We start from the raw sequence: 26,869 nt of genomic DNA on the forward strand, positions 1-26,869 counted from the left end.
GAATATACTAGACCTATTGCTTATAGTATCTGAGATATGGACTTGACCACGAAAACTTAACCTTGTTCACTGATCCATGAAATGAGGTCGAGGTCAAGTGAAAACTATCTGACGGGCATGAGGACCTTGCAAGGTACGCACATACCAAATATAGTTATCCTATTACTTATAATAAGAGAGAATTTAACATTACAAAAAATCTGAACTTTTTTTTCAAGTAGTCACTGAACCATGAAAATGAGGTCAAGGACATTGGACATGTGACTGACGGAAACTTCGTAACATGAGGCATCCATATACAAAGTATGAAGCATCCAGGTCTTCCATCTTCTAAAATATAAAGCTTTTAAAAAGTTAGCTAACGCCGCCGCCGCCGCCGCCGCCGTAGCCGCCGCCGCCGCCGCCGGATCGCTATCCCTATGTCGAGCTTTCTGCGACAAAAGTCGCAGGCTCGACAAAAACGGTTTCTGTTTTAAATATATATACATATATCTGTAAACATTACATAGAAGTTTCTTGATGGCAAAGTTGAAGTCATTTGTTTTAAGTTGAAGGGAATTTGTTGAAAGGAAAAGATAAAGAAATTTAAAATTTCTTATTTTGTATATTTTACACAGTATTGGCTCATACTAATCAAACTAGTAAATAATAGATCAAAGTTACTTGAAATTGAAAAGAAATGTATCTCAACTATATAAATAATATATATAATAAACCATTACTCAGTAAAAAATTAAGAAACATATAAGAAATAAATGATTTGGATAATAAATGTGGATAGTGTCCACATGTGGACACAGATGATGCCCCTGCTTGCATATCATATAGTTATAAAGGGACATAACTGAAGAACGGTAAAAGTGACGCTACCCAAATTTGAACTTGATCTGAGTTTTGTGGTAATAAGCATTGTGTGCAAGTCTCATAACATTTGGTTGAGGCTAACTTAAGTAGAGAACAGAAACTAAAAATTCAGCAATTTTTCTATTTGTAAACACGCATAACTCTAGAAAGGTTGTGCATAAGTTTTACAACATTTGGTTGAGACAAACTAAATAAAATGCTCCGCAGGGCGCAGCTTGATACGACCGCAGAGGTCGAACCCTGAACAGTTGGGGCAAGTATGGACACAACATTCAAGCTTGATACAGCTCTGAATTTGGATTGTGATTAAATATTTGACACAGCATAGGTTTCTAACACAGAATGAATGTGGTCTAAGAACTTAAAAATTTTAAATTGGACATTCACCTATTATGGTCCAATATCCAAAATCTAAATACATGGTTAGATTCAGCATATCAAAGAACCCCAAGAATTCAATTTTTGATGAAATCAAACAAAGTTTAATTTTGGACCCCGATTTGGACCAACTTGAAAACTGGGCCCATAATCAAAAATCTAAATACATGTTTAGATTCAGCATATCAAAGAACCCTAAAAATTCAATTTTTGTTAAAATCAAACTAAGTTTAATTTTGGACCCTTTGGACCATAATGTAGACCAATTTGAAAACGGAACCAAAAATTAAGAATCTAAATACACGGTTAGATTCGGCATATCAAAGAACCCCAATAATTCAATTTTTGATGAAATCAAACAAAGTTAAATTTTGGACCCTTTTGACCTCAATGTGGACAAAGTTGATAACGGGGCCCAAAAATCAAAAATCTAAATACATGGTTAGATTCAGCATATCAAAGAACCCCATATATTCAATTTTTGTTGAAATCAAACAAAGTTTAATTTTGGACCCCGATTTGGACCAACTTGAAAACTGGGCCCATAATCAAAAATCTAAATACATGTTTAGATTCAGCATATCAAAGAACCCTAAAAATTCAATTTTTGTTAAAATCAAACTAAGTTTAATTTTGGACCCTTTGGACCTTAATGTAGACCAATTTGAAAACGGAACCAAAAATTAAGAATCTAAATACACGGTTAGATTCAGCATATCAAAGAACCCCTATAATTCAATTTTTGATGAAATCAAACAAAGTTAAATTTTGGACCCTTTGGACCTCAATGTGGACCAATTTAAAAACGGGGCCCAAAATCCAAAAACTTAATACACGGTTAGATTCAGCATATTAAAGAACCCCAAGAATTCAAGAATAAAACCCCATTGAAATTGATCAAGAAATAAGCAATTTATACGAAGTATCTTCTTTTGCACAATACTGTGCAATTGAATATTTCTTGCTATTGCGCAATACTGTACAATTGACAATTTCTTGCTATTGCGCAATATTGTGCTATTGGATATTTCTTGCTATTGCGCAATACTGTGCAATTGAAGATTTCTTGCTATTGCGCAATACTGTGCAATTGAAGATTTCTTGGTATTGTGCAATACTGTGCAATTGAAAATTTCTTGCTATTGCACAATACTTATTATATAATGATTTACACATCCTGTTTGGTGTGTATCTCCTACCATATCATTATTATTTGCTTTTAAATATTAATCAGAAATAACCAACTTAAAATGGAAAATTTTAAAAGAAAAAAAAAAGGAAAAAAAGAAAAAAAAAGAAAAAAAAAAAATCCCCCCCCCCAATTTTTTGAACCCCCTTATGATTCATCACCCCCAAACTCAATCCCAGGCTTCCCTTTGTGGTATGGTACCTTGCAGTACAATTTCAGAGAGATCCATACACTTGAACACAAGTTATTGTCTGGAAACTAGAAAAATGCTTATTTTTGGCCCCTTTTTGGCCCCCAATTCCTAAACGTTTCGGGCAATTACCCCCAAACTCAATTCCAGCTTTCCCTTTGTGATATGGAACCTTGTAGTACAATTTCAGAAATATCCAAACACTTACACACAAGTTATTGTCATGAAACTAGAAAAATGCTTGTTTTTTGCCCTTTTTTGGCCCCTAATTCCTAAAATTTTGAGGCAATTACCCCCAAAATCAATTACAGCCTTTCCTTTGTGATATGGAACCTTGTGGTACAATGTCAGAGAGATCCATACACTTACACACAAGTTATTGTCTGGAAGTTACAAAAATGCTTATTTTTGGCCCCTTTTTGGCCCCTAATTCCTTAACTGTTTGTACCATAATCCCCAAAATCAATCCCAACCTTCCTTTTGTGGTATTGAACCTTATGGTAAAATTTCATGGAGATCCATTCACTTAAACTAAAGTTAGAGTGCGAAAACCAATGTGTCTTCGGACGACGCCGGACGACGCCAGACGACGACAACGACGACGACGTCGGACGACGACGACGACGACGCCAACGTCATACCAATATACAACCAAAAAATTTTTAATTTTTGAGGTCGTATAAAAATTCAGCAATTTTTATGTTTATAAAGGGACATAACTCAAGAATGGTAAAAGTGTTGCCACCTAATTTCGTACTTAATCTGTATTATGTAGTAATAAGCATTGTGTATAAGTTTCATTACATTTGGTTGAGGCAAACTCAAGTTAGAGAACGGAAACAAAAAAATTGTACTTGATCTTTACTGAGTTTTGTGGTAATGAATATTGTGTATAGGTTTCATAATGTTTGGCTGCAGAAAACTTCAGTTACAGAATGGAAACTAAAAATTTTGCAATCTTTCTATTTATAAAGGGGCATAACTCAATAATGGTTAAAGTGACACTTCCCAAATTCAACTTGATCTGTGTTTTATCAGTGGAAGTCAAAATTAAACATTGCATTGTATAAAGCATTGATTGTAGTTGATTCAACTATAATCATGGTCAAAGGAAGATAACTCCAATTTTAAAAATATATTATATAAACTTGATATTTAGAAGTAAATAAAAATTTTGCAATTTTTCCTTTTATAAAGGGGCATAACTCTAGATCAGTCAAAATGACGCCACCAAAATTCAAACTTGATCTGTGTTTTGTGGTAATAAGCATTGTGTATAAGTTTCATAACATTTGGTTGATGCAAACTTAAGTTAGAGAACGGAAACTAAAAATTCTGCAATATTTCCTTTTATAAAGGGACATAACTCTAGATCGGTTAAAGTGATGCCACCAAAATTCAAACTTGATCTGTGTTTTGTGGTAATAAGCATTGTGTATAAGTTTCATAACATTTGGTTGAGGCAAACTCAAGTTAGAGAACGGAAACCAATTTTGGGACGTACGGATGGACGTACGTACGTACGTACAGACGGACAAGGGTAAAACTTAATGCCCCCTCCGCTACGGCGGGGGCATAAAAAGTTTCATCAGGCATTGATTTATATATCAATCTTGACTAAATAAAATAATATTTTTCCACATAAAGGTAAGATAATTTCTCTATTTTGAAACAATACAGTGAAGATGTAAGATACTACTTTTCCCACAAAAACATACCTTACAAGTATGTAACCACTTTTGCTATGAACCCATACTTCTAACATTTTCTCTGTGTTACCAATAGATACAAGATGAAGACAATTTGATATTTCAAAGGTACATTTGCCATGAAACAGGTGCTCTTTAGAACCAAATACTGCAAAAAGAAACTTTATATTATAATTCATATCAGAAATCAAAACACTTATTCTAAACATTGATTGTAATTTAGTTTAAAAAGTTCACAAAAAAGTAAATCATGTTTAAATATAAGAAAATTGTTTTCTAATTAGTCAGATGTTCATGAAACATTTTGAAAAGTCTTAACTCATTTTTCTCAAACATTTGATACATAAAATGCATTGGTCTCTTAAATTTTTCATGCACACAAATATCAATTTACCTTCTGAACTTGAAAAGTAGACATGATTGCCACTAGTTGTCTTTGAAATCTTTACAATGTTTTCTTGATCTTCAGATAGTTTTACCCATGATGCAACTGTCAACCCTTGCTCTAATGGTGGCCATGGCAACCCTTTTATTGGAATAAACATAGCTGCAATATCCCAGACATCTTGTGTACTTGTTGTATCAAACAAATCTAGACCAGTGTCAGTAACATCTGGGGATGTGATCATAGCAGGAGATATACTGGCAAAGAATGGAGAATATGATCCTGTAGTCAGAAAAATAAGATAAATTAAATACAAATTCATAAGACACCACCTAGTTCTCGCCTTCTACAACTTTTGATGCAAGTGAGATAAAAACCACTGAAGCCATTGGATGTACTTTGCCTCTGATTATGGCTATTAATCAATAAATTTTTTGCTGTGTTTTTCAATAGTTCAATCATTTACTTTAATTACTTATTCAATGCAACTACTTTGAGAAGTAAAATGTACATTTTGGATTTTATTTCACTGAACAACATGCTCCCTTGAGAAAAAAAAAACATATGATACAGTTCTGAAGAGGTGGCATCTTTGACATGATTTTTTTAAAAATATGTAGCTGAATTTGCAGGAGGGTCAAAAGATCTTTGTTACTCACCACTAGACAGTTTTCTATCTTTTATTCTAAGTGTTGACTGAACTAACCCAGACTTTGGTGACACCTCAAATGTACGTTTACATGGAAACAATACACTGTAATGTGGCTGTGACTTAGAATTCTCAACAATCGATAGAAATGTTGATAACAGTAATTCCTGTAAAATGTAAAATAATAGTTGAGGTACTCTATTGATTATATGTCAAAAAAAAGTAATGTTCTTTTAATATTTCACAATCAAGATTTTTTCAAGTATCAATGTCTGTTATTTCACATTTAACAGTTAAAAAAAGTCTATGAGAGCCCTTATATTCAAATTTCTGAGAGTGGTTTAGAATATAAGACAGTTTTTTGTGTCAGGGGGTTGTTATCTACTTGACCTATACCCTATATTTTTCTTTTATTAAATCTGTAAAAAAAAACAGGTGACCAAGCAAAAAAGTGATTTCACATATGTGAACAACTTTCTTTGAAAAACTTTTCATAAACATATACAATATCATTACCTGAGGTATGTTTGCATAATTAAACAACTGAAGTATTTTCTGCAGTTCTGTTGAAGTAACTCTGTGCTGAGCCAATAGTTGTATAAGAGACAGAAGAGAATTCCTTACTGAAACAAAATTAGAACAATTTTGAACTAGACAAAGTGATGCCCCTGCACTCCACTCTGAAGTAACTGTATCATAACAAAGTCAATGTAGAACTTTCTTTTAGATTTATTGTGTCTGGGAGACACAAATGATTCCCCCACCAGATGCAAAGTGTTATTTTAAAATAAGTTCAACCATCTCTCAAAAGTGCAAATATTAATAAAAAAAAAAAACACTGACCACATGCACACCTTTTATATATGTACAAACAGCCAGCAAAGTGAAAACTTCCTAGGATTCAAACTGTAAGAGGAGTTATCTGGAATAACTATATACCCATAATGGGACAGACGGAAGGAAAGATGGACAGAAGGATGGACAGACAGGGGTAAATTAATATGCCCCCCCAACTTTCAGTTGCGGGGCATAAAAATAGCATGATGAACAATAATAAAGATTTATCAGTAGTTTTTTTAAGACCATGTGTAGTATTTTACTAAAAACAATTTGAACTGTGAACTATTGCTCACTAATGATACCCCTGATTAAGTAATTTGGTAAACAGTAATTTGATGAGTGATGGATGTAAAAACTCACCAGACAGTGTATGCTCACATTAAGTTTGATTCCAAATTTCAAAAAGCCTTATTTATAGTTCCTGAGAAAAATGGGACAAAAATTATGTGAAACAAAACATAAGTATTCAGTATACAGTACGTTTATGACCAAGGAATTTTAAAATGCATCACACAGTCAGCATGCTCACACAAAGCTTCAATTCATATTTCAGAAAGCTCTGATTTGTAATTCCTGAGAAAAATGCATCAAAATATTATTTATAAAAAGCACAGACAGAAGGACAAAGAGACGTAAATCAGTATATCACCTCTTCATTGCAGCAGGAGTATAATCATGATTTAATTGATTTCAAAATTCCTATGTTCTCATGAATATGAGTAGACATACAGTTTCAGGGGAAATAACTGTTATTGCAATGATAGGTGTTCAATATCCTGTTCTTAATAAGAGAGTTCTGTGTATTATGATACCAATATACGAGTATCCAGTCACAGAAGAAAAAAATCAGAAAATAGAAAATACTGAAAAAAAAAATATTGAATAAGTTACAAAAGAAATGTTTTCCTTTTACAAGAGTGCACACGCTGAAATGTCTCGCCTTCTTTATAATCTTGTTACTAATCATTGATATTATGTTGATAGTCCTAAATATAAATCTTTATTACAACTGTCACATAAACTTAACATTAATCAAGTAAACTAAACATTGACCAATGAACCATGAAAATGAGGTCAAGGTCAGATGAACCATGCTAGGCAGGCATGTACAGCTAACAATTCTTCCATACAACAAATATAGTTGACCTATTGCTTATAGTTTAAGAAAAACAGACCAAAACACAAAAACTTAACACTGAGCAATGAACCTTGAAAATGAGGTCGAGGTCAAATAAAACCTGCGTGACTGACATATAGATCATAAAATATTTCCATACACCAAATATAATTGAACTATTACATATAGTATTAGAAAAAAAGACCAAAACTCAAAAACTCAACTTTGACCACTGAACCATGAAAATGAGGTCAAGGTCATATGACACCTGCCAGCTAGACATGTACACCTTACAATCATTCCATACACCAAATATAGTAGACCTACTGCATACAGTATAAGAAAAACAGACCAAAACACAAAAACTTAACTATAACCACTGAACCATGAAAATGAGGTCAAGGTCAGATGACACCTGCCAGTTGGTCATGTACACCTTACAGTCCTTCCATACACCGAATATACTAGACCTATTGCTTATAGTATCTGAGATATGGACTTGACCACCAAAACTTAACCTTGTTCACTGATCCATGAAATGAGGTCGAGGTCAAGTGAAAACTGTCTGACAGGCATGAGGACCTTGCAAGGTACGCACATACCAAATATAGTTATCCTATTACTTATAATAAGAGAGAATTTAACATTACAAAAAATCTTAACTTTTTTTTCAAATAAAACATAAAAAAATAATTGGATCATACAACTGATATACTGGTAAAAGAATCAATTGTATATTTAGTTTTGTTTATGGTGAAAAACGTCAAAACAAAACAGGTAAACATAATTATTTGCTTTCTTCTCACAGTTTGAAACAAACACATCTCGTTACATTCAATGAAACTTCAATGTGTATAACAGTTTGCATAATGTGCAAGATTGGAAAAGCTTTAATTCTATACCTGAAGTTCCTCCATTGTCTTCTATCAATAATGTCCAAAATCCTGTAAGTATGTCCTCAAGCAGTCCCTATAATATATTAAATAACCCAATTATTCAACATTATTTTGCATTGGTATAATAAAAAACAAGATCCACTACTTCCCATCAATTATCTCTTTCAAGTTCTCTTTCAATAGGCTACTCAACCGTACAAAAAACCTTTCTAAAAACTTTTGTTACCAAACTTTTTGTCTGTTTTTTTTTTTATTATAACATAAGGAAGCAATGGTGCATCTGTAAAGATAGTAAGCAGTTGATATTTTTACCAAAATGTCACAACTCTTTATTGCGAACCCAATGAAAGTTTTCCACAGTGCCATCTCTATCTTGACCAGGTATTTAAACTTTTGCAAGTTCACCTGTCCTATTGAATGAATACAATAGCTATTTTTCTCTGTGTAGTTTATTCACTGGGACCTTTAAATTTCTTCTAAGAGAAATCTATCATTCATTGATTAAATTACCTGTGTAAAAAAAAATTCTTATATATAGACAAAAATACTTTTTTTATACTCATTAATTGCGTGTGCTGATGTATTTATTCAATATTAATAATATATTTTCATTCAGTTTAATATAAACATTGATTCAATCATAAAAAGTTGATTTCTAACAAAAGTTTTATCAATGTTCCTATTGAAATTTGATTTTTTGTTTGTTTAGTTATAGAATACATTTAAGAAGATCTTAATTTGAAACATCATTATTTTTAAGTTCTTATTCATGTCAAACAAATTTTTTTTTAAAAGGAACAATGTTGAAAGTTTTGTCAGAAATCAAATTTTTATGATTGAATCAATGTTTATATTAAACTGAATGAAAATATATTAATAATATTGAATAACTACATCATCACACGCAGTTAATGAGTATAAAAACAGTATTTTTGTCTATATATAAGAATTTTTTTTTTACTCAGGTAATTTAATCAATGAATGATAGATTTCTCTTAGAAGAAATTTAAAGGTCCCAGAGAATAAACTACACAGAGAACAATAGCTATTGTATCTATTCAATAGGACAGGTGAACTTGCAAAAGTTTAAATACCTGGTCAAGATAGAGATGGCACTGTGGAAAACTTTCATTGGGTTCGCAATAACTTTTTACATTATTTAGTAAAACTAAGATTCATATCAATTTTGTACCTGTCCTTACAATAGTTTGGAATGTACTATCAAAGCTGGTTTTTGTTTTTTTTTCCTTCAATGATTTATGTGTATTTATTCTTCTTAACTTTTGTTGAAAAATGTTATAATGTAACATGTGTCATACACAACATAAATGTTAAGTTTACGTGAACTGACATAAATTCACCTCATGACAAACTGCCTGTGTTGCTTTGTGACTTGCTCTCAATGTCTGTAACAACTTATGAAGAATTTGACTTAATACATCTGTTATATTTTCTTCATGCTGAATTCTGATCATTAATTCTACCAGAATCCTGAAAACAGCCGGGTAAATCTCCATTCCATATCCATTCTCCATTGATTTTAATTGAATGTCATTGTCATCTGATCCACATTCAGTGTCACCATAGTAACCACCTTCGCCAAACATTAAAGAGTCATAGTCTTCATCACTAGTTGTATGTAAGTACTGGCGTATCTCATCATCATCAATGTCATCATCCTTAATGAACTGGAATAAAAAAGAAAAATTTCCAATAGAAGAAAATACGAGGAGAGGAAAATGTTAAATAAAATTGAGAATGGAAATGGGGAATGTGTCAAAGAGACAACAACCTGACCAAAGAGCAGAAAACAGCCCAATGCCACCAATGGGTCTTCAACATATCGAGGAAAATCCCGCACCCGGAGGCGTGATTCAGCTGGCCCCTAAACAAAAATATGTACTAGTTCAGTGAAAATGGACGTCACAATAAACTCCAAAACATAGAAATGAACTAAAATCAAAAAAACATACGAGACTAACAAAGGCCAGAGGCTCCTGACTTGGGATAGGCGCCAAAATGCGGCGGGTTAAACATGTTTTGTGAGATCTCAATCCCCCCTAGGCCCCTATACCTCTAGCCAATGGAGAATAAACAAACACACAGCAATAGGCACAGTAAAACTCAGTTCAAAAGAAGTCCGAGTCCAATGTCAGAATAGGTAACAGAAGAAAGTAAGCAAAATGACAGTGATACATATATTAACAAAGTACGACTAGCAGTTACTGACATGCCAACTCCAGACCTCAATTTAACTGAAAGATTATGTCTTTATCATATGAAAATCAAGCACAATCCCTCCCGTTAGCGGTTTAGAATCATACCATCATAAAATATAGAAGAAATATATTATAATTAGGACATTTTAAAATTCACTGTAAAAACTTACTGTATGGATTTACAGCTTATCAGTATCATAATGCTTTTATTTTTTTAATTGTCTTTTTATTTACAAGTGCTTAAATAGTACTTGTCATGAACAATTTGACAGAAGCCACTAGTGGAGTAGAAGTTGTTTACCCCTCCCAGGTATCTGAGTTTACACTCCATTTTTGGTGGGGATTTGTGTTGTTCCTTAATGATCAGTTTTCTATGCAGTGTTTTGTAAACTTTTTTTCATCCTTTTTCTTTAGTTTTTGAATCACACTTAATATTGAATCACCTCCACATGAACCTTTTTTTTAACAACTATCTGCACCTGTAGTAGTCTAAAAAAACATAATCAGTTGAATTAAAAATATGTCTATACATTAGCTGTTTTTTTTTTACAATATTTATTTGAATTACCAATTCACTTAAGCTTTCCAGTTTAGAGTGATCAAACACTGTGGTTTTCTTTGGCATAGCAGAAGACAAGATGATGTCACAAACTGTCTTGACTTTGGTTGGAGGGAGTTTTGAGCATCCCTGGAATGCCTCTTTCAACCGTGACCACATGCTAATCTCTTGTCCATCCTAAAAAAATTATGTACATCAGTCATGTAAAATAATTTTTTTCATTTATTTCAATGTTACTTTTCTATCTGAGTAGTGGAATACAGGCCTTGTGGTCATTAAAGTTTCAAGCAAGATTATTGCACTCAGACTCAGAAATCAACCAATCAAAATACTGGCCTTGCGGTCATAAAACTTTCGAGTACGATAATTGTACTCAGACTCAGGAATCAACCAATCAAAACACTGGATTTGTTGTTTCAAGCACAAAATTTGTACTCCGAGTACTGAGTAAAGTTTTATAATCGAGGACCCTGATCTTAGAAAATCATATTCATTTTATGTAAATAAAATGCATAAATTTTCTTTTTATTTACAATTTTACACAGATATTTCTAAATCAAGAACAGAAGTGCTTATATTTTTTAAGTAAATATGTATAGTATATGATATATAGATATAGGAAGATGTGGTATGAGTGCCAATAAGACAACTCTCCATCCAAGTTACAATTTATAAAAGTAAACCATTATAGGTCGAGGTACGGCCTTCAACACGGAGCATTGGCTCACACCGAACATATGACTGGTTATTAGCGAATCATGTTCCACTGGTATAACAATTCTTGTCCATTTTATTAACCAACTGGCTACATGGAAAGACTGCTACTTTGTGGAGACATACATGCAAAAAAGAATTGTCTTTTTCAAACTTTTCAACACTCCTGAACCACTTCATCAAAATTCATTTAGAACCAATTCAATACTTTTTTATGTAAACTTGTATCTAATTAAAACTGAAAGACTGTTTTGTTCTGATTTAAACTCAATCAAAAGTGGATGTCAGTTAGGGGTATTTTTTTTTGAAAATGTATTTTACACATTGATTTGGCTGTAGTCTTCAGTCTAAATCTGTATTTTCCTTACAGTCCTTGAATTTTGTTTCAAGTATTTTTTTTATTTTCAAAACCGAAAACATAAACACATTTATTATAATAAAAAAACTTCAGACGCTGAATTTATCAATTAACTACTTGCAAACAGGGTTTTAATGTTATCTTCTGAATGTACTTAATTGAATTACCTGAGATATCTCTTGTCCAGATTGCATTGTGTCAACATTTCTAGTGGTCACTACATTCATATGTCCAATACATGTTTACAAACTTTCAAAATTTGAACTTGACTGAATTTAACAACAGTGCACCTTTAATCTTGAATCTATTTAGTAGCTGATACAGAATGTTGATAAGTGATTTTTCGTTGATAACTGATTTTTCCTTGATAACTTATTTATTATAAAACACAGAGTGGCACGGTACAATAACATGTAACTATACAATTTGTTTACAAAAACAGACTGTAACAGAAGTGAAGGACATAAACATGAACATCCAATTCCTTAATGTAAACATTGCCCCCACAAAGTGATGTCAGAGAGAAAAACCATGACTTGTACCAAATGCTATATAAAAATGATTTATCATTGCTTAAATAATTTTTGATAAATATACACTGTATCAGTAACTTTCATCAATTGATTGTGAAACTTAAGAAAAACAAATAATGCTAAAACTATGAAATTTGCATGTCAAGAATAGAAAAATATAAAGAAGGCTGATCAACATCATGAATATAATTGACTCAAACTAGTTAAATTTAAAATAAACATTTTTAAGGATGTACTTAGGTGAGGTTTAGGAATTTTTGTCAGATGTTCGAACTCCTTGGTTTATTTCTTAAAATACAGGGTAAAATATTTTTCTTTTTATATAAGACTTCAATAGCTCATAAAAGGTCAATAACCAAAATTTAAGCAGATTCTAGAATTCTTTTCCTTCGATTTGAGACCCAAATAATACCAATGCAAGTATAAGGTAAAATGCTGAGTCAGCCTTTTCCCGCCATTTTTTAAATATTAAATATCTCGAAAAGGAGCTCCATAACCTATCAATATTTTTAGCTTATTTTGTTCCTTAACAAATGCTCCTCTGACTTATAGTATCAATTTTAAATTCTAGATTTTTTTAATTTCCTTAAGTATATCCTTAAGATGGGTAAGTCTGGCATTGAATATTGTATGTTCAGCGGTAGATGTTATATTTGTTTTATTGTGTTTTATAAACGATGACGGTTTCACTGAGATTTACCCCTAATCTCATGTTATTCAAAAGTTATTGGTCAGTATAAACAAAACAAAATTAAAATATTGGTCACATTAAATTGCTTTTTGACATACCTTTTTAGTAAGACTTTTATATGAAGCACTGCATATAATCAGTAGAGATTTCATCAACATCAGTTTTAGAAAACAACTGCTTGAGTTTGTTGGGACTTTACTAATGTCGAGATCTAGTCCAGAGTCCTCAGATCCTTTAGGTAAATCACATTTGTTATAACACAGTAATTGCTTAATAATCACTAACAAGGCATTCTCTGCTATCTTTAGACATGGAGAGTTTTGAAAGTGAAATACAAATCGTTTGCTATAAAGGCAAATTCTGGCACATGTTTCCCACATGTCTACAAGCAGAGGCAAATTTCTTGTCATTATATGAGCAAAATTTTGACAGCAAAATTGGACATCACAGCAGTCAAACATTTGAACAAAATCGTTGATATCTACTGTTTCATCACCCATACATGTATCCTTGGCTGTCTTACTCGCTAGACCACCAATAAATGCTTTCATGACTAGGCCATTTTTTGGCAAGACTTGTGAAAACGTGCTTGTTTGAGAATATATAATATCACTGTCAGTTAACTTTCCTTGATCTAAAATCACCAATGCTTCAAAAATTTTTAAAACTGGATTTCTCAAACTTTCATCCTCTAACAATTGACATATTCTTCCAATGCCTTTGTTTTCTAAGAATTCATTTAAAACTGATTCGACTTCAAGCAGATTGGGTAAAGCTGACAAGCAATGAACCTTAACTTTTTTGGAAAATTCAACATTTTTGTTTTGTTCTTCCTCGGATGAACACGGTGAATTGGACCTTAATGTTCCTAAAAATGAGCTAAACGTAAATGTATAGACTCTAAAGAAAAGTTCCTCCTTCAAATCTTCAGTTCCATTTATAACAAGATTTAATAACTGTTTTGAAGTCAATTCAGCTAATTGCTGATTTTGGGAAAATAAGATGTCCTTGTACATGTTGCAAACTGACCATTTTGAAAATTCAAAATCAGAGAACTTCTTCTCAATCTTCATTCCATGACTAGAAAATCCACTGTCAACAGCATGATGGGAATTTCCTGATTCATTATTTGTCTGATAGCTTCCTCTATCAAAGCAAACACTACAGGCAAAAGGTGGAGATTTAGACTGCACATAAACACTGTGGTTCAATTTTCTTCCAGAAAAGTTATCAAGTATTATAGTATTCATAGTTTCTAAAGCAAAGTTTTGTACAGGAGGTGAAAATTTTGGCAAACATTTAAGCACCCCACTCACTACTACTTCTAAATTCATACAGCAGCATATACCAGACAAACTTAATGTCTTCAATATTTCTATTCTTGATAGCTTACATTCTAATTTAAACAAAATGTCCAAAAGAAAAGTGCACCATGATGCTATTAGGCACACACCTTCTGATTTTCCAGCATTTTGTTTTTCATCAGACGACATCTCTTGGAAAACAGTGTACGAACTGCCTAGAATATTGTGATGGTGATTGAAATACACACTGAATTCACATCTTTGGTGTTTATTCTTCAGACACTTCATTGAATGTATATAGTTAACTTTTACTGATTTCAATGTATTCAAAAATGAATCAATAAGTCTGATTGGTTCAGAATGAGACCAATCAGAATGTGTATATGACTGAGTTCTCAACCAGTCCAAATGACACAGGACAAAGTCAAGCAATATGAAACCATTTCCATCTATAAAATCTCTGACAAGTTTGACAGCATTGCTGATAAAAACAAGATTTAGTGGTAAACACTGGAATATTATGTCAAGCAAAATAGTGGTACTGAGAACAATTTCTGTAAGAAAACAAAGATCTAAATCATAATTATTCTGACTCCCATTTTCTGCTTCTGTATGATTTCCTGCTGATAATTCCTTCTTGATATTTTGTAAGTTATAAATCTGTTGAGCAATGTCTAATAAATCTTGTAAGCACCTATGACCAGCAATAATATTTACTCCATTCTGTTGAACCGCTATGGCCCCACATAATGTTAATATAACACGTAAAAGTTTCCTCTGAAAGTGAATATTACTGGATTTCGTCCATTCACTGGCTAAGATCTTTTCATTGTCAATATTTGATTTTGGATAAAAGCTTGTTAAAACATGGGTAAGATGTGGCAGGACTGAGGGTGAAAGAACTTTAGATGGTGATATTTGATTTAAATCTTGCAAACAAATTTCTAATAGTAAGTCTAGTATAAGTTGTGAGATCTCTGGAGGGCTCATTTCTTTTTTATCTACATCAATCCTAGATAGAATCAATGCTATTTCCTCGTTTTCTTCCTCTGAGATGTTCTCTTCATCCTGAATAGTTTTGCCACCAAAGCTAACATAAGGATTATGCCTGAATATATTTCTAGATTTTTTAAACTTAGGGGGTGAAGCTGGAACATTTAATGTATCCTCTTCAGAGTTGGTGGATTCAAGCTCTTTCTCAGGTATTATTCTTTGTTTCTTTGGTCTATAGTTTACTGGCTTCTTAATTGGTTTTCTATGCTTGCTTTTAGGAACAACTTTATCCCTTCTTTGGCAAGACTGCATCCATTTGTTGGATTTATGTAGGTGATAGAAGCATGAGCTGATAGAGGGAAGAACTTCCTCTTCTGACACCAATTTCAAATCTATAAAATATAGATTTTCATATATGTTATCATAAGCTGTAAAATATTATTAAGTGAATGTAATATTAAAGAACATTTCATATATACATGTATATAATATTAACATGGCCAAATATTGAAAATTACATTTCCATAACTTTAAATTTGCTGGTGCAGCTGTCAAGTTTTGTTATAAAAATGTGACATCATAACACTTCACCTAATAAATAAGCTTTATTTAGAGTCGGCATAGTATACAAATAAAGACATCACATGCAGAACATTTATCGATATTTTCACAGAACAGGTTAGTTTGACAATATTACAGAAATAATGCAGCTAAAATACAGTAAGGAAAAAAATGTATGAAATATTGCCATGTAAAACTACATTGGACAGTTGAAAGAAATTGGAAACATGTTATTTCTGTAATGAGGAAGGCACAGGATCCAACCTAAGGCCAACAGAAGACTGCCCTTCACTGTCATTTTGGTTTCATAGAAAGATCACCATTGTTGCTAAACTTATAAGTAAGCTTTTCAAATCATTTAATTTTTTTTTTCCAACTGTTTTCAGCCTTCTTAAGAAAATTTGACAAATTACTTGCACAAAAGAGTAATTAAAGGATTTTGAGATGCCTTAAATGATCTTTGTTGGTGATTATATGGTTATCTTGATAGAAAATTCCTATAAGCTACAAATATTGAAAAATACTTTATCTTAGCATGTTCTATAGTTAATATATTATAAAACATTTAGGGAAATAAAATTTGAATACATTGTGTATTTGCATATCTTACACTTTACCTTTGAAGTTAGTTTTAAATTTCAGACACCACGGTAACAATGATACAATTAAGTTACTGAAATCTCTTCCAACTGTGAGCCCCTGTAAAACAGAAAATATCTTGTGTGATATTGTTTCTACCAAATACACATATATATATATATATATATTGTGGATTCTGAATTTGATTTTGCATACAAATTTTCAACTATCAACATTAAAGTAGATCGGGTGTCTTTTTCTGAGCATCCTTTCTGGGCATGTTGCAAAAATACTTTTTTGGTTTAAATATATTTTACCAAGTATCATTCAAAATACACCACAAATATCTAATACTTGATTCAAAAAAATTCAAAAATTAAACTATCAAAAAATTTAGTGTTGTTCAGTTTTTCTAAAATTTTCAGAATTCAAGGGCAGATAATTATATTGAATTTGATATGACAATTTTTTTTTTTTTTTTTCCAAGAAAATAAGGCCTGTGACCCCCATTTGTATTTGATATATCAGAAGTATTTATGAAAAGCAATGCTCTCATTGAATTTTAACCAATTCTATTGTTAAATTAAGTTTCCACCTATATAACCTACATATAACATAACTGTGATTTCATTTATTTCAATGTATTTTAACAGATAAACAAGGTCCATGACTCCCAGTTTTTATGTTGCACTTTTAAAGAACATTAACCCAGACGTCTTTTACAGAAGTTTTTAAAAAATCTATCGTCGAACATTTAGACACCCCAGCTACCTTAAGGCATAACCAATTAACTATTTTACTCCTTATGTATGGTTTATTTACTTTATTTATTTTCCTCTTCAAATTTTAATATACTATCGTCTCAACATTAAAATTAAGATTGATAGATTGTTGTTTGCATAATATAATGTCTAACGGCAAATATTTTATGCATATTCAGGACAAGTATCTAATTAGTTAATACATTGGGTTTAAACAGGTTTCTATGGTTATTTGACAGTATGAGGAAGAAAAGTTTTATCAATGGGAGCCAAATCAGGTACATTTTCTTTTTATTTACATACAATGTATATGATCATAGGCTGCTAGTGATTGAGTCTCCAAACAGCTAACTGTGATATATGACATTAAATCATTATGCAACTTAAAACATCTTTCAAAACAAAAAAAATCAATCATTGCTTTAACAATTGTAAAATAATGAGAATATGATAAACTGCAAGCATTTTTGCAATCCTTATGGGCCTTTGGACATTGCATTAATATAGCAAAGTATAAAATTTCCTATCATGCATTACTTCCTCATTCCTCTGAACATAAGTCAAGGTTTGTGTGAAAACTTCCTTATCAACTGGAAATGTTACAATGAACTGATGAAGAATTAATAAACATTTTTACTGGTAGATCTTAAAATTCTCAGGCATAAATCACTTCTTTTTTCATTTTTTAAATTTATTGACAACATGGGATGCTGACATCGCATAAACTTTACATGAAAAGATTTGAAAAATGAATTCACCAACAACAAAATTTATTCAAATATACATCATCCATCATTATGACAAATATCTTAAAACAGTTTACATCTTGATGTGACAAATTTTCACATAAATATCACATCTACTTTGAATCAAAACCCCTCTTATTATGTAAATCTAAAAACTCAAGAATAGTGATCATTCAATTGAGGTCTCATCAACCTTTTGATGGATGGATTGGTGGATGGCTGTTTAATGTCCAGTGGCAAATTAAATGCAAATTCAAGGCCACGGCATGTTAGTGACATATGAATATGAACCCTGCTTTGTACTAGGCCAACATGCTTAGCAAGATTTTTTACACGCTAGTTCACAAGGTAACAGTTCACAGGAAGACATGTCATCCTACCCAGACCTATTATGCTGACTGCGAGCTGACCTGGCTTTGCTCTAATTCTTTAATACCTTGTGTGCTTGGCAGTGAAGCAGCAAATACCAATTTTACAGTCATTGGTTTGACACTGCAAGGGTTTTGATCCCATGATCTCCTGCACTCAAGGAGAACACACTCCAACGAGACCATCAGGGTCATGATTGAAGGACTGGGATAAAATTATCTCAATGAACATGAGATGTGCCAACGCTTATCAAAATTTATTGGCTTGCCTTTCATAGTTCCCTTTAAACTGACCTAATCACAAACTTAAACATGAATACATGCAAAAGTTTCAGTTTATGGGCAATAACTAAGGGGGTGGGGCCAAATAACAGCCACTGGAATAAGTTGTGCTAATGCTTATACAACTGCATACCACATATCAAACACTTACCATTATCATCAAATTTTTGTTTCTCAAAAAGCAATTTTCTATGTCCAAGGACAGCTTCTGAATTTAATGCTCACCTGGATTGAAGCTCAAAACTCTGAACCTCCTTATGAAAGGACTATGTACTAAAATATAATCAGATTCAATGGATTCAGGCATTACAGAAATAAATGGGGAATGTGTCCAATGCCCCCACTTACATATAACGTTATAAAGGGACATAACTCAAGAACTGTCAAAGTGACGCTACCCAAATTTGTACTAGATCTGAGTTTTGTGGTAATAAGCATTGTGTAAACGTTTCATAACATTTAGTTGAGGCAAACTTAAGTTAGAGAACGGAAAGGAACAATTCATCAATTTTCCCATTTGTAAAGGGGCATAACTCTAGAACAGTAAACGTGAAGCCACCAAAATTCAAACTTGATCTGTGTTTTGTAGTAATAAGCATTGTGTATAAGTTCATAACATTTGGTTGAGGCAAACTAAAGTTAGAGAACGGAAACCAATTTTGGGTAGTACAGACGTACGTACAGATGTACAGATGGACAAGGGTAAAACTTAATGTCCCCTCCGCTACGGCTGGGGCATAAAAAGTGTGGAAACTGAATTTTAAGCCAGTTTGAATTTCTAAGGACCACAACTCCTGCAATAAATCACTCAACTGTAAAAAACAATGCAGAAAAAAATTGGGCAAAAACTGATATTTCCTAGCAATTTTCTATATGAAATTACCATTACTTTCACAAAAACCCCTCTGACAGTTCAACCCAAGCAAAACTCAAACTCCTTATGAGACTTCTTATGTTATGACTATAAACCAAGTACCTAATAATCGAGTGAAGTAAACTACCAGACAGAAAGTTTACTTCCACTTCACAGAACTATTTAAATTTGAATTTGAATTCTGGAAAATTGATAAGAAATGTATGATGAAAACTAACCCAACTACCAGTATTTAGGATTAGGATTAGCCATGCTCAGATTACTTTCACTGATATTTCAAATGAACTAACTAACCCCCCTTATTCATGCATGCATGGCTAACCCTCCTTAATTGGGTTAGTTTCCATCATAAATTTCTTATCTATTTTCCAGAATTAAAAAGTATTCCAGATTCAAATAAATCCTTGTTTTAATAAGCACATCTAATTTCTTATGGTCATATGTAATTGTGATATTTGCACACATATGTTTAATAGACGTAGATTGATGCCATAATATTCCTTAGTAAGCTGTAAAACATACCTGAATACCATTTTTATATATCACATACAGTAATTGCCATCCTCTGTCTTTAACAAGATATGATTCAAGTGTGGCAGGGTCACCATCATCTTCTGCTTTGTTGGTGATTCTGATAATATCATTCATAAACTCATTACACAACTGATTCACAATGGTCTTCATGTCACTAGAAAGAGATCAAAATATTTAAAATCATCTGCTAGATCATTCTTATTTCTAATGAATATAGTTTGAGTACTTAGCACAATTGCTCAAATGTCTAACTGCTAATCTAATACAGATACAGATTCAGATAAAAATGAATGGTAATTCTTGTAATATTTTCTATCATTTAATTTAAATATTGCACTCATTTTTTTCAAAAACCCATATTTAAAAAAATAAAGAATAATAATAATCAATTGCACCCTAACAAATAGTGATCGAGGCATATTTCTTTTAAAACTAAAATGCATCTTTCTTTAGGAAACAATAAATCATACCTGATTTAATATTTTATTTTTCATCAGCCTTAATATCAAACCCAACAATTATAAATAACATTGAATTTCACTATCTAATGATTTTATTTTGAGTTTAATTTATAAAGGAAAAGTAAATCTATATTTAGTTATATCAAAAATGGGTTAAATAAATGTTTGCACACTATGTGCATATTGGTATACCCTCCAGATAACGATTAAGGGCAAACAATTCAGTAGCAAGGGCAGATAATAATGCATCCACATTTTAACAAGGTTTCGTGGCAGCAGTCCTTTAGCACCAATTGCTTTTTTAAAGATATATACTCTGTGCCAAATTTGATTTTCCAAAAGGTATCAATAGCACCAGAATTTGGATTTCATTTGCACTTGTATGAATATATGTCAATTAACCTATGTTAACCTGTATGTATATATGTCATGTTTTTGAGATATATGCCAAAAACTGCATTTTACCCCTATGTTCTTTTTTTAGCCATGGTGGCCATGTTTTTTGACAAAACAGAAAATAAAACACAAATTTTATTCTAGATACCCTAAGGATCATTCAGCTTAAGTTTGGTTGGAATTGGTTCAGTAGTTTCAGAGTAGAAGATGTTTGAAAAATGTTACACCGGATGGATGACGACAACGACGACGACGGACGCCAAGTGATGGCAAAAGCTCACATTTCCTTTGGAAAGTTGAGCTAAAAATGTTTATCATCTTTGGCTCAGACAAGCATTGACAAGTATTTGATATCTGATACTGGAACATACTGTATCTGAGATTTCCTATTATTAGTAAATTGGACAAGCCTTGTCAAATAAAATGCTCTGCTGGGCGCAGCTTGATACGACCGCAGAGGTCAAACCCTGAACAGTTGGGGCAAGTATGGACACAACATTCAAGCTTGATACAGCACTGAATTTGGATTGTGAATAAATATTTGACACAGCATAGGTTTTTGACACAGAATGAATGTGGTCTAAGAACTTAAAAAAATTTAATTTACCTATTCAAACCATATCATTATTATTTGCTTTTATATATATATCAGAAATAACCCATTTATAAAATGGAAAATTTTAAAGAAAAAAAAAATCCCTCCCCTAAATTTTTTGAACCCCCTTATGATTCATCACCCCCAAACTCAATCCCAGCCTTCCCTTTGTGGTATGGTACCTTGCAGTACAATTTCAGAGAGATCCATACACTTGAACACAAGTTATTGTCTGGAAACTAGAAAAATGCTTGTTTTTAGGCCCCTTTTTGGCCCCTTATTCCTAAACGTTTAGGGCAATTACCCCCAAACTCAAACCCAGCTTTCCTCTTGTGATATGGAACCTTGTAGTACAATTTCATAAAGATCCATACACTTACACACAAGTTATTGTCCTGAAACTAGAAAAATGCTTGTTTTTTGCCCCTTTTGGCCCCTAATTCCTAAAATTTTGAGGCAATTACCCCCAAAATCAATCCCAGCATTCCCTTTGTGGTATGGTACCTTGCAGTACAATTTCAGAGAGATCCACACACTTTAACACAAGTAATTGTCTGGAAAATAGAAAAATGCTATTTTTGGCCCCTTTTTGGCCCCTTATTCCAAAAAGTTTTGGGCAATTACCCCCAAACTCAATTCCTGATTTCCCTTTGTGATATGGAACCTTGTAGTTCAATTTCAGAAAGATCCATACACTTACACACAAGTTATTATCATGAAACTAGAAAAATGCTTGTTTTTTGCCCCTTTTTTTGCCCCTAATTCCTAAAATTTTGAGGCAATTACCCCCAAAATCAATCCCAGCATTCCCTTTGTGATATGGAACCTTGTGGTACAATGTCAGAGAGATCCATACACTAACACACAAGTTATGTCTGGAAATTACAAAAATGCTTATTTTTGGCCCCTTTTTGGCCCCTAATTCCTTAACTGTTGGTATTATAACCCCCAAAATCAATCCCAACCTTCCATTTGTGGTATTGAACCTTATGGTAAAATTTCATGGAGATCCATTCACTTAAACTAAAGTTAGAGTGCGAAAACCAATGTGTCTTCGGACGATGAAGACGACGACGGCAACGACGACGACACCAACTTCATACTAATATACGACCAAAATTTTTTTAATTTTTGCGGTCGTATAAAAACTTGACAACTGATACGGGGACATACTGTATCTGAGATTTTCTATCATCTTTGACTCAGACAAGCATTGTCAAGGACTTGACATCTGATACCAGGATATACTGTATCTGAGATTTCTAAATGGTTCATTTGTAACACAGACAAGTCTTGTCAAAAAAACTTGACAACTGATACTGGGACATTCTGTATCTGAAATTTTCTATCATTTATGCTTTGGACAAGTCTTGAGGATTTAAATGATAAAAAAACTTTTATAGAGTGATCACGTTTAAATTTAGAAATTGTAAATTTAATGGGGAAAAAGCAAAACTTGTGCAATGACATCATCTTCATTTTTGTTCTTAAAGTTAGTCATTTGTTTCCAAGAAAACCAACTGATAATGAAAACTCATGTTTGAAAATGTTTGAAATCAGTGTCATGTGTGTATTATGGATAAATATATTCATGACTTGGAGAATGATAAATGTTAAGTACTCCTGTTCAGTCCAAGCACAGAAAATTTTTATGAAAAACAACCTTTCAAGGATCTTGTGACTCACAGTAAAATCACAAATACCCATACTTAAGCTTCTCTAAGTTGCATTGCTCCAGAAATATTTGTGATACACAGTAGAATCGCAAATACCCATACTTCAGTTTCTCTTAGTTGCACTGCTCCAAAAAAAAAGTTTGTTTGTATTATCACAGAAAATTCAAGGTTAACTAGAGGCTCTAAAGAGCCAGCTGTGTCGCTCACCTTGGTCTATGTGCATATCAAACAAAGGGCACTCTCCAACATTGTAGACGAGAATAGACTTCATGACAAAAATCTCTATTTTGTTGATCTTGTATTATTGATCTTTTAGTCTGTTTAGTTTCTCTCTATCTTCTTTAGTTTTTGCTCAAAACACAAAAAAGGGTAAAAATAAATCCTCATTTAAGGGCAATCACTCCTATGAAGAGTGACAGTTTACTAACTATATCGGCAAAATTTGACTTTTTAATAGATCTTGCCTTGCTGATCATTTTTGTGATTTAAAGTGTTTATTTATCTATTATAATTTAAATCATATAAGGCATAATGGAAAAAAAAAATGTTTCTCTCTAAATATCATAGTTTTCATGATGATAGGCAAAAATGAAAAAAATGGTAAAATTTGTCATTTATGGGCAATAACTCCTATAACAATTTGTCTAACAGTTTTGACCTATATGGACAAATGGTAGAGTTCATTATTCTGAACATTATTGCTCCTTTCAGATTTTCTCTATTTATAAAGTTTAAAAAAATAAAAGACAAAACTTGCATTTTATCCCTATGTTCTATTTTTAGCCATGTCAGCCATGTTGGTTGGTAGGCAGGGTCATCGGACATATTTTTAAAACTAGATACCCTAATGATGATTGTGGCCAAGTTCAGTTAAATTTGTCTCAGTAGTTTCAGAGGAGAAGATTTTTGTAAAAGATTTAAAAATTAACAAAAAATTGTTAAAAATTGACTATAAAGGGCAATAACTCCTTAAGAGGTCAATTGAACATTTTGGTCATGTTGACTTATTTGTAGATCTTACTTTGCTGTACATTATTGCTGTTTACAGTTTATCTCTATCTATAATAATATTGAAGATAATAACCAAAAACTACAAAATTTTCTTAAAATTACCAATTCAGGGGCAGCAACCCAACAACCAGTTGTCTGATTTGTCTGAAAATTTTGGAGCAGATAGATCTTGACCTGGTCAACAATTTAACCCCCATGTCAGATTTGCTTTTAATGCTTTGGTTTCAGAGATATAAGCCAAAATCTACATTTTACCCCTATGTTCTATTTTTAGCCATGGCGGTCATCTTGGTTGGCAGGCCAGGTCATCAGACACATTTTTAAAACTAGATACCCCAATGATGATTGTAGCCAAGTTTAGTTAAATTTTACCTAGTAGTTTCAAAGGAGAAGAGTTTTGTAAAAAATAACGGACATCGACAGACTACGGCAATGGAAGGACGCCAAGTGATGAGAAAGGCTCACTTGGCCCATAGGGCCAGGTGAGCTAAAAATGTTTTGTTGAGTAACTGATTTAAATCACTAAAAAATTATGGCATGTGCTGTCATTTATCAAACTAGTTTATCTACCATGACAGTATTTAAACTTTAAAATAATTAATCAAACATTTGTTTGGACAATGACCTTCTAACCCTGACACAGAAGTTAAATTTAATAAATTGTTTCCAGAAATAAACAACACACTGACCTAAACATTATGTGTGTACTCTTAGTTATATATAAGTATGAGGTTGGTTTTACATTGCAAACTCAAGAAACTCAATATCAGCACAATTTATCAGGTTATTTTAAATTATAATTCTATGGATGAAATCATTGACCAACAAAAGTAGAATGTGTCAATCTTTTGTAATTGTACAACTTGAACGTAATAGTTTTAATACACTGTTTTTAACAATTAAGTCTCCAAACATTAGTTAGCCATATATCAATTAAATATTTTAATTTCTGAAATACAAATGAAAATTGGACTATTGGGTAATTAAATTGATCTATAACACATATATATTACAAAGATATTAATTCATATTCAGCAGGAATATGAATTTAGATAACATAGGGTGATATATAGAAGTGATATATGTGTCTAATGAACATGATAAAGGCAATTCTAATGCAATATCGTTTGTAACCTTCATTTTGATTGGATAGCGTCACAAATTTTCATGGCATCAATTCACAATTGATGCTATGAAAACGTACTCGCAAGCGCAGACAACATATGACAGATTTTAAATGTATAACTTGAAGTTGTTTTCTGTCAGTTTCATTAGATTTGAGATAACAATATTGTATTTTAAGCTCCAACGGCATCAATTGGTGACTTAATGGCCGCAAATACCTGTTTACTGGTTCCGCTAACGCATCGCCATTAAACTTAATTTGCGACCATCAAATCACCAATTGATGCCGTCTGAGCTTTAAATACAATACAGTTATCTCTTAACTCTTCTTAATAAACAAAATAAATGGAGAATGTGTCCCCATGGACACAGATGATGCACCCGCTTGCATACAACATTATAAAGGGACATAACTCAAGAACGATAAAAGTGACGCTACCCAAACTTGTACTTGATCTGAGTTTTAAGGTAATAAGTATTGTGTATAGGTTTCATAATGTTTGGTTGGGGCAAACTTAATTCTCAGAACGGAAACTAAAAATTTTGCAATTTTTCCATTTATAAAGGGGCATAACTCAATAATGATTAAAGTGACGCAACTAAAATTCAAACTTGATCTGTGTTTTGTGGTAAAAATCATTGTGTATAGGTTTCATAAAGTTTTGGTTGAGGCAACTTAAGTTAGAGAACGGAAACTAAAAATTTTACATTTTTTTCCATTTTAAAAGGGGCATAACACAATAATGGTTACAGTGACCCCCCTAAAATTTAAACTTGATCTTTATTTTGTGGTAATAAGCATTGTGTATATGTTTCATAAAATTTGGTTGAGGCAAGCTTAAGTTAGAGTACAGAAACTAAAATGTTTGCAATTTTTCCATTTATGAAGGGGCATAACTCTAGAACGGTAAGAGTGATGCTACCAAAATTCATCTTGATCTGTATTTTGTGGTAATAAGCTATGTGTGTAAGTTTCATAACATTACGTTCAGGCAAACTTAATTTAGAGAACGGAAACTAAAAATTTTGTAATTTTTCCCATTTATAAAGGGGCATAACTCTAGAACGGTTACAGTGACCCTATCAAAATTCAAACTTGATCTGTATTTGGTGGTAATAAGCATTGTGTATAAGTTTCATAACATTTAGTTGAGGCAAACTTAAGATACAGAATGGAAACTAAAAATTTTGCAATTTTTCCATTTATAAAGGGTCATAACTCTAGAACGGTTACAGTGATGCTACCAAAATTAAAACTTGATCTGTATTTGGTAGTAATAAGCATTGTGTATAAGTTTCATAACATTTGGTT

At 32.3% G+C, this 26,869-nt stretch overlaps 1 protein-coding gene across 3 annotated transcripts in view; it reads right to left on the bottom strand.

The window, feature by feature from the left end:
- Positions 1-26,869, bottom strand: part of LOC127698379 (lysosomal-trafficking regulator-like) — a 130,143-nt gene that overhangs the window by 58,004 nt on the left and 45,270 nt on the right. For all 3 annotated transcript variants that reach the window (XM_052201789.1, XM_052201788.1, XM_052201791.1), the window contains 10 exons: positions 20,282-20,447; positions 16,767-16,848; positions 13,390-15,980; positions 11,005-11,172; positions 9,579-9,905; positions 8,224-8,290; positions 5,881-5,987; positions 5,375-5,531; positions 4,725-4,997; positions 4,340-4,478 (listed from right to left, as the gene is read on the bottom strand). In XM_052201789.1, coding sequence (XP_052057749.1) covers positions 4,340-4,478; positions 4,725-4,997; positions 5,375-5,531; positions 5,881-5,987; positions 8,224-8,290; positions 9,579-9,905; positions 11,005-11,172; positions 13,390-15,980; positions 16,767-16,848; positions 20,282-20,447 — 4,077 coding nt within the window. The remainder of the gene's footprint in view (positions 1-4,339; positions 4,479-4,724; positions 4,998-5,374; positions 5,532-5,880; positions 5,988-8,223; positions 8,291-9,578; positions 9,906-11,004; positions 11,173-13,389; positions 15,981-16,766; positions 16,849-20,281; positions 20,448-26,869) is intronic.

The sequence above is a fragment of the Mytilus californianus genome, unplaced genomic scaffold, assembly GCF_021869535.1.
Source record: "Mytilus californianus isolate M0D057914Y unplaced genomic scaffold, xbMytCali1.0.p SCAF_4, whole genome shotgun sequence".
Taxonomy (NCBI): Eukaryota; Metazoa; Mollusca; class Bivalvia; order Mytilida; family Mytilidae; genus Mytilus; species Mytilus californianus.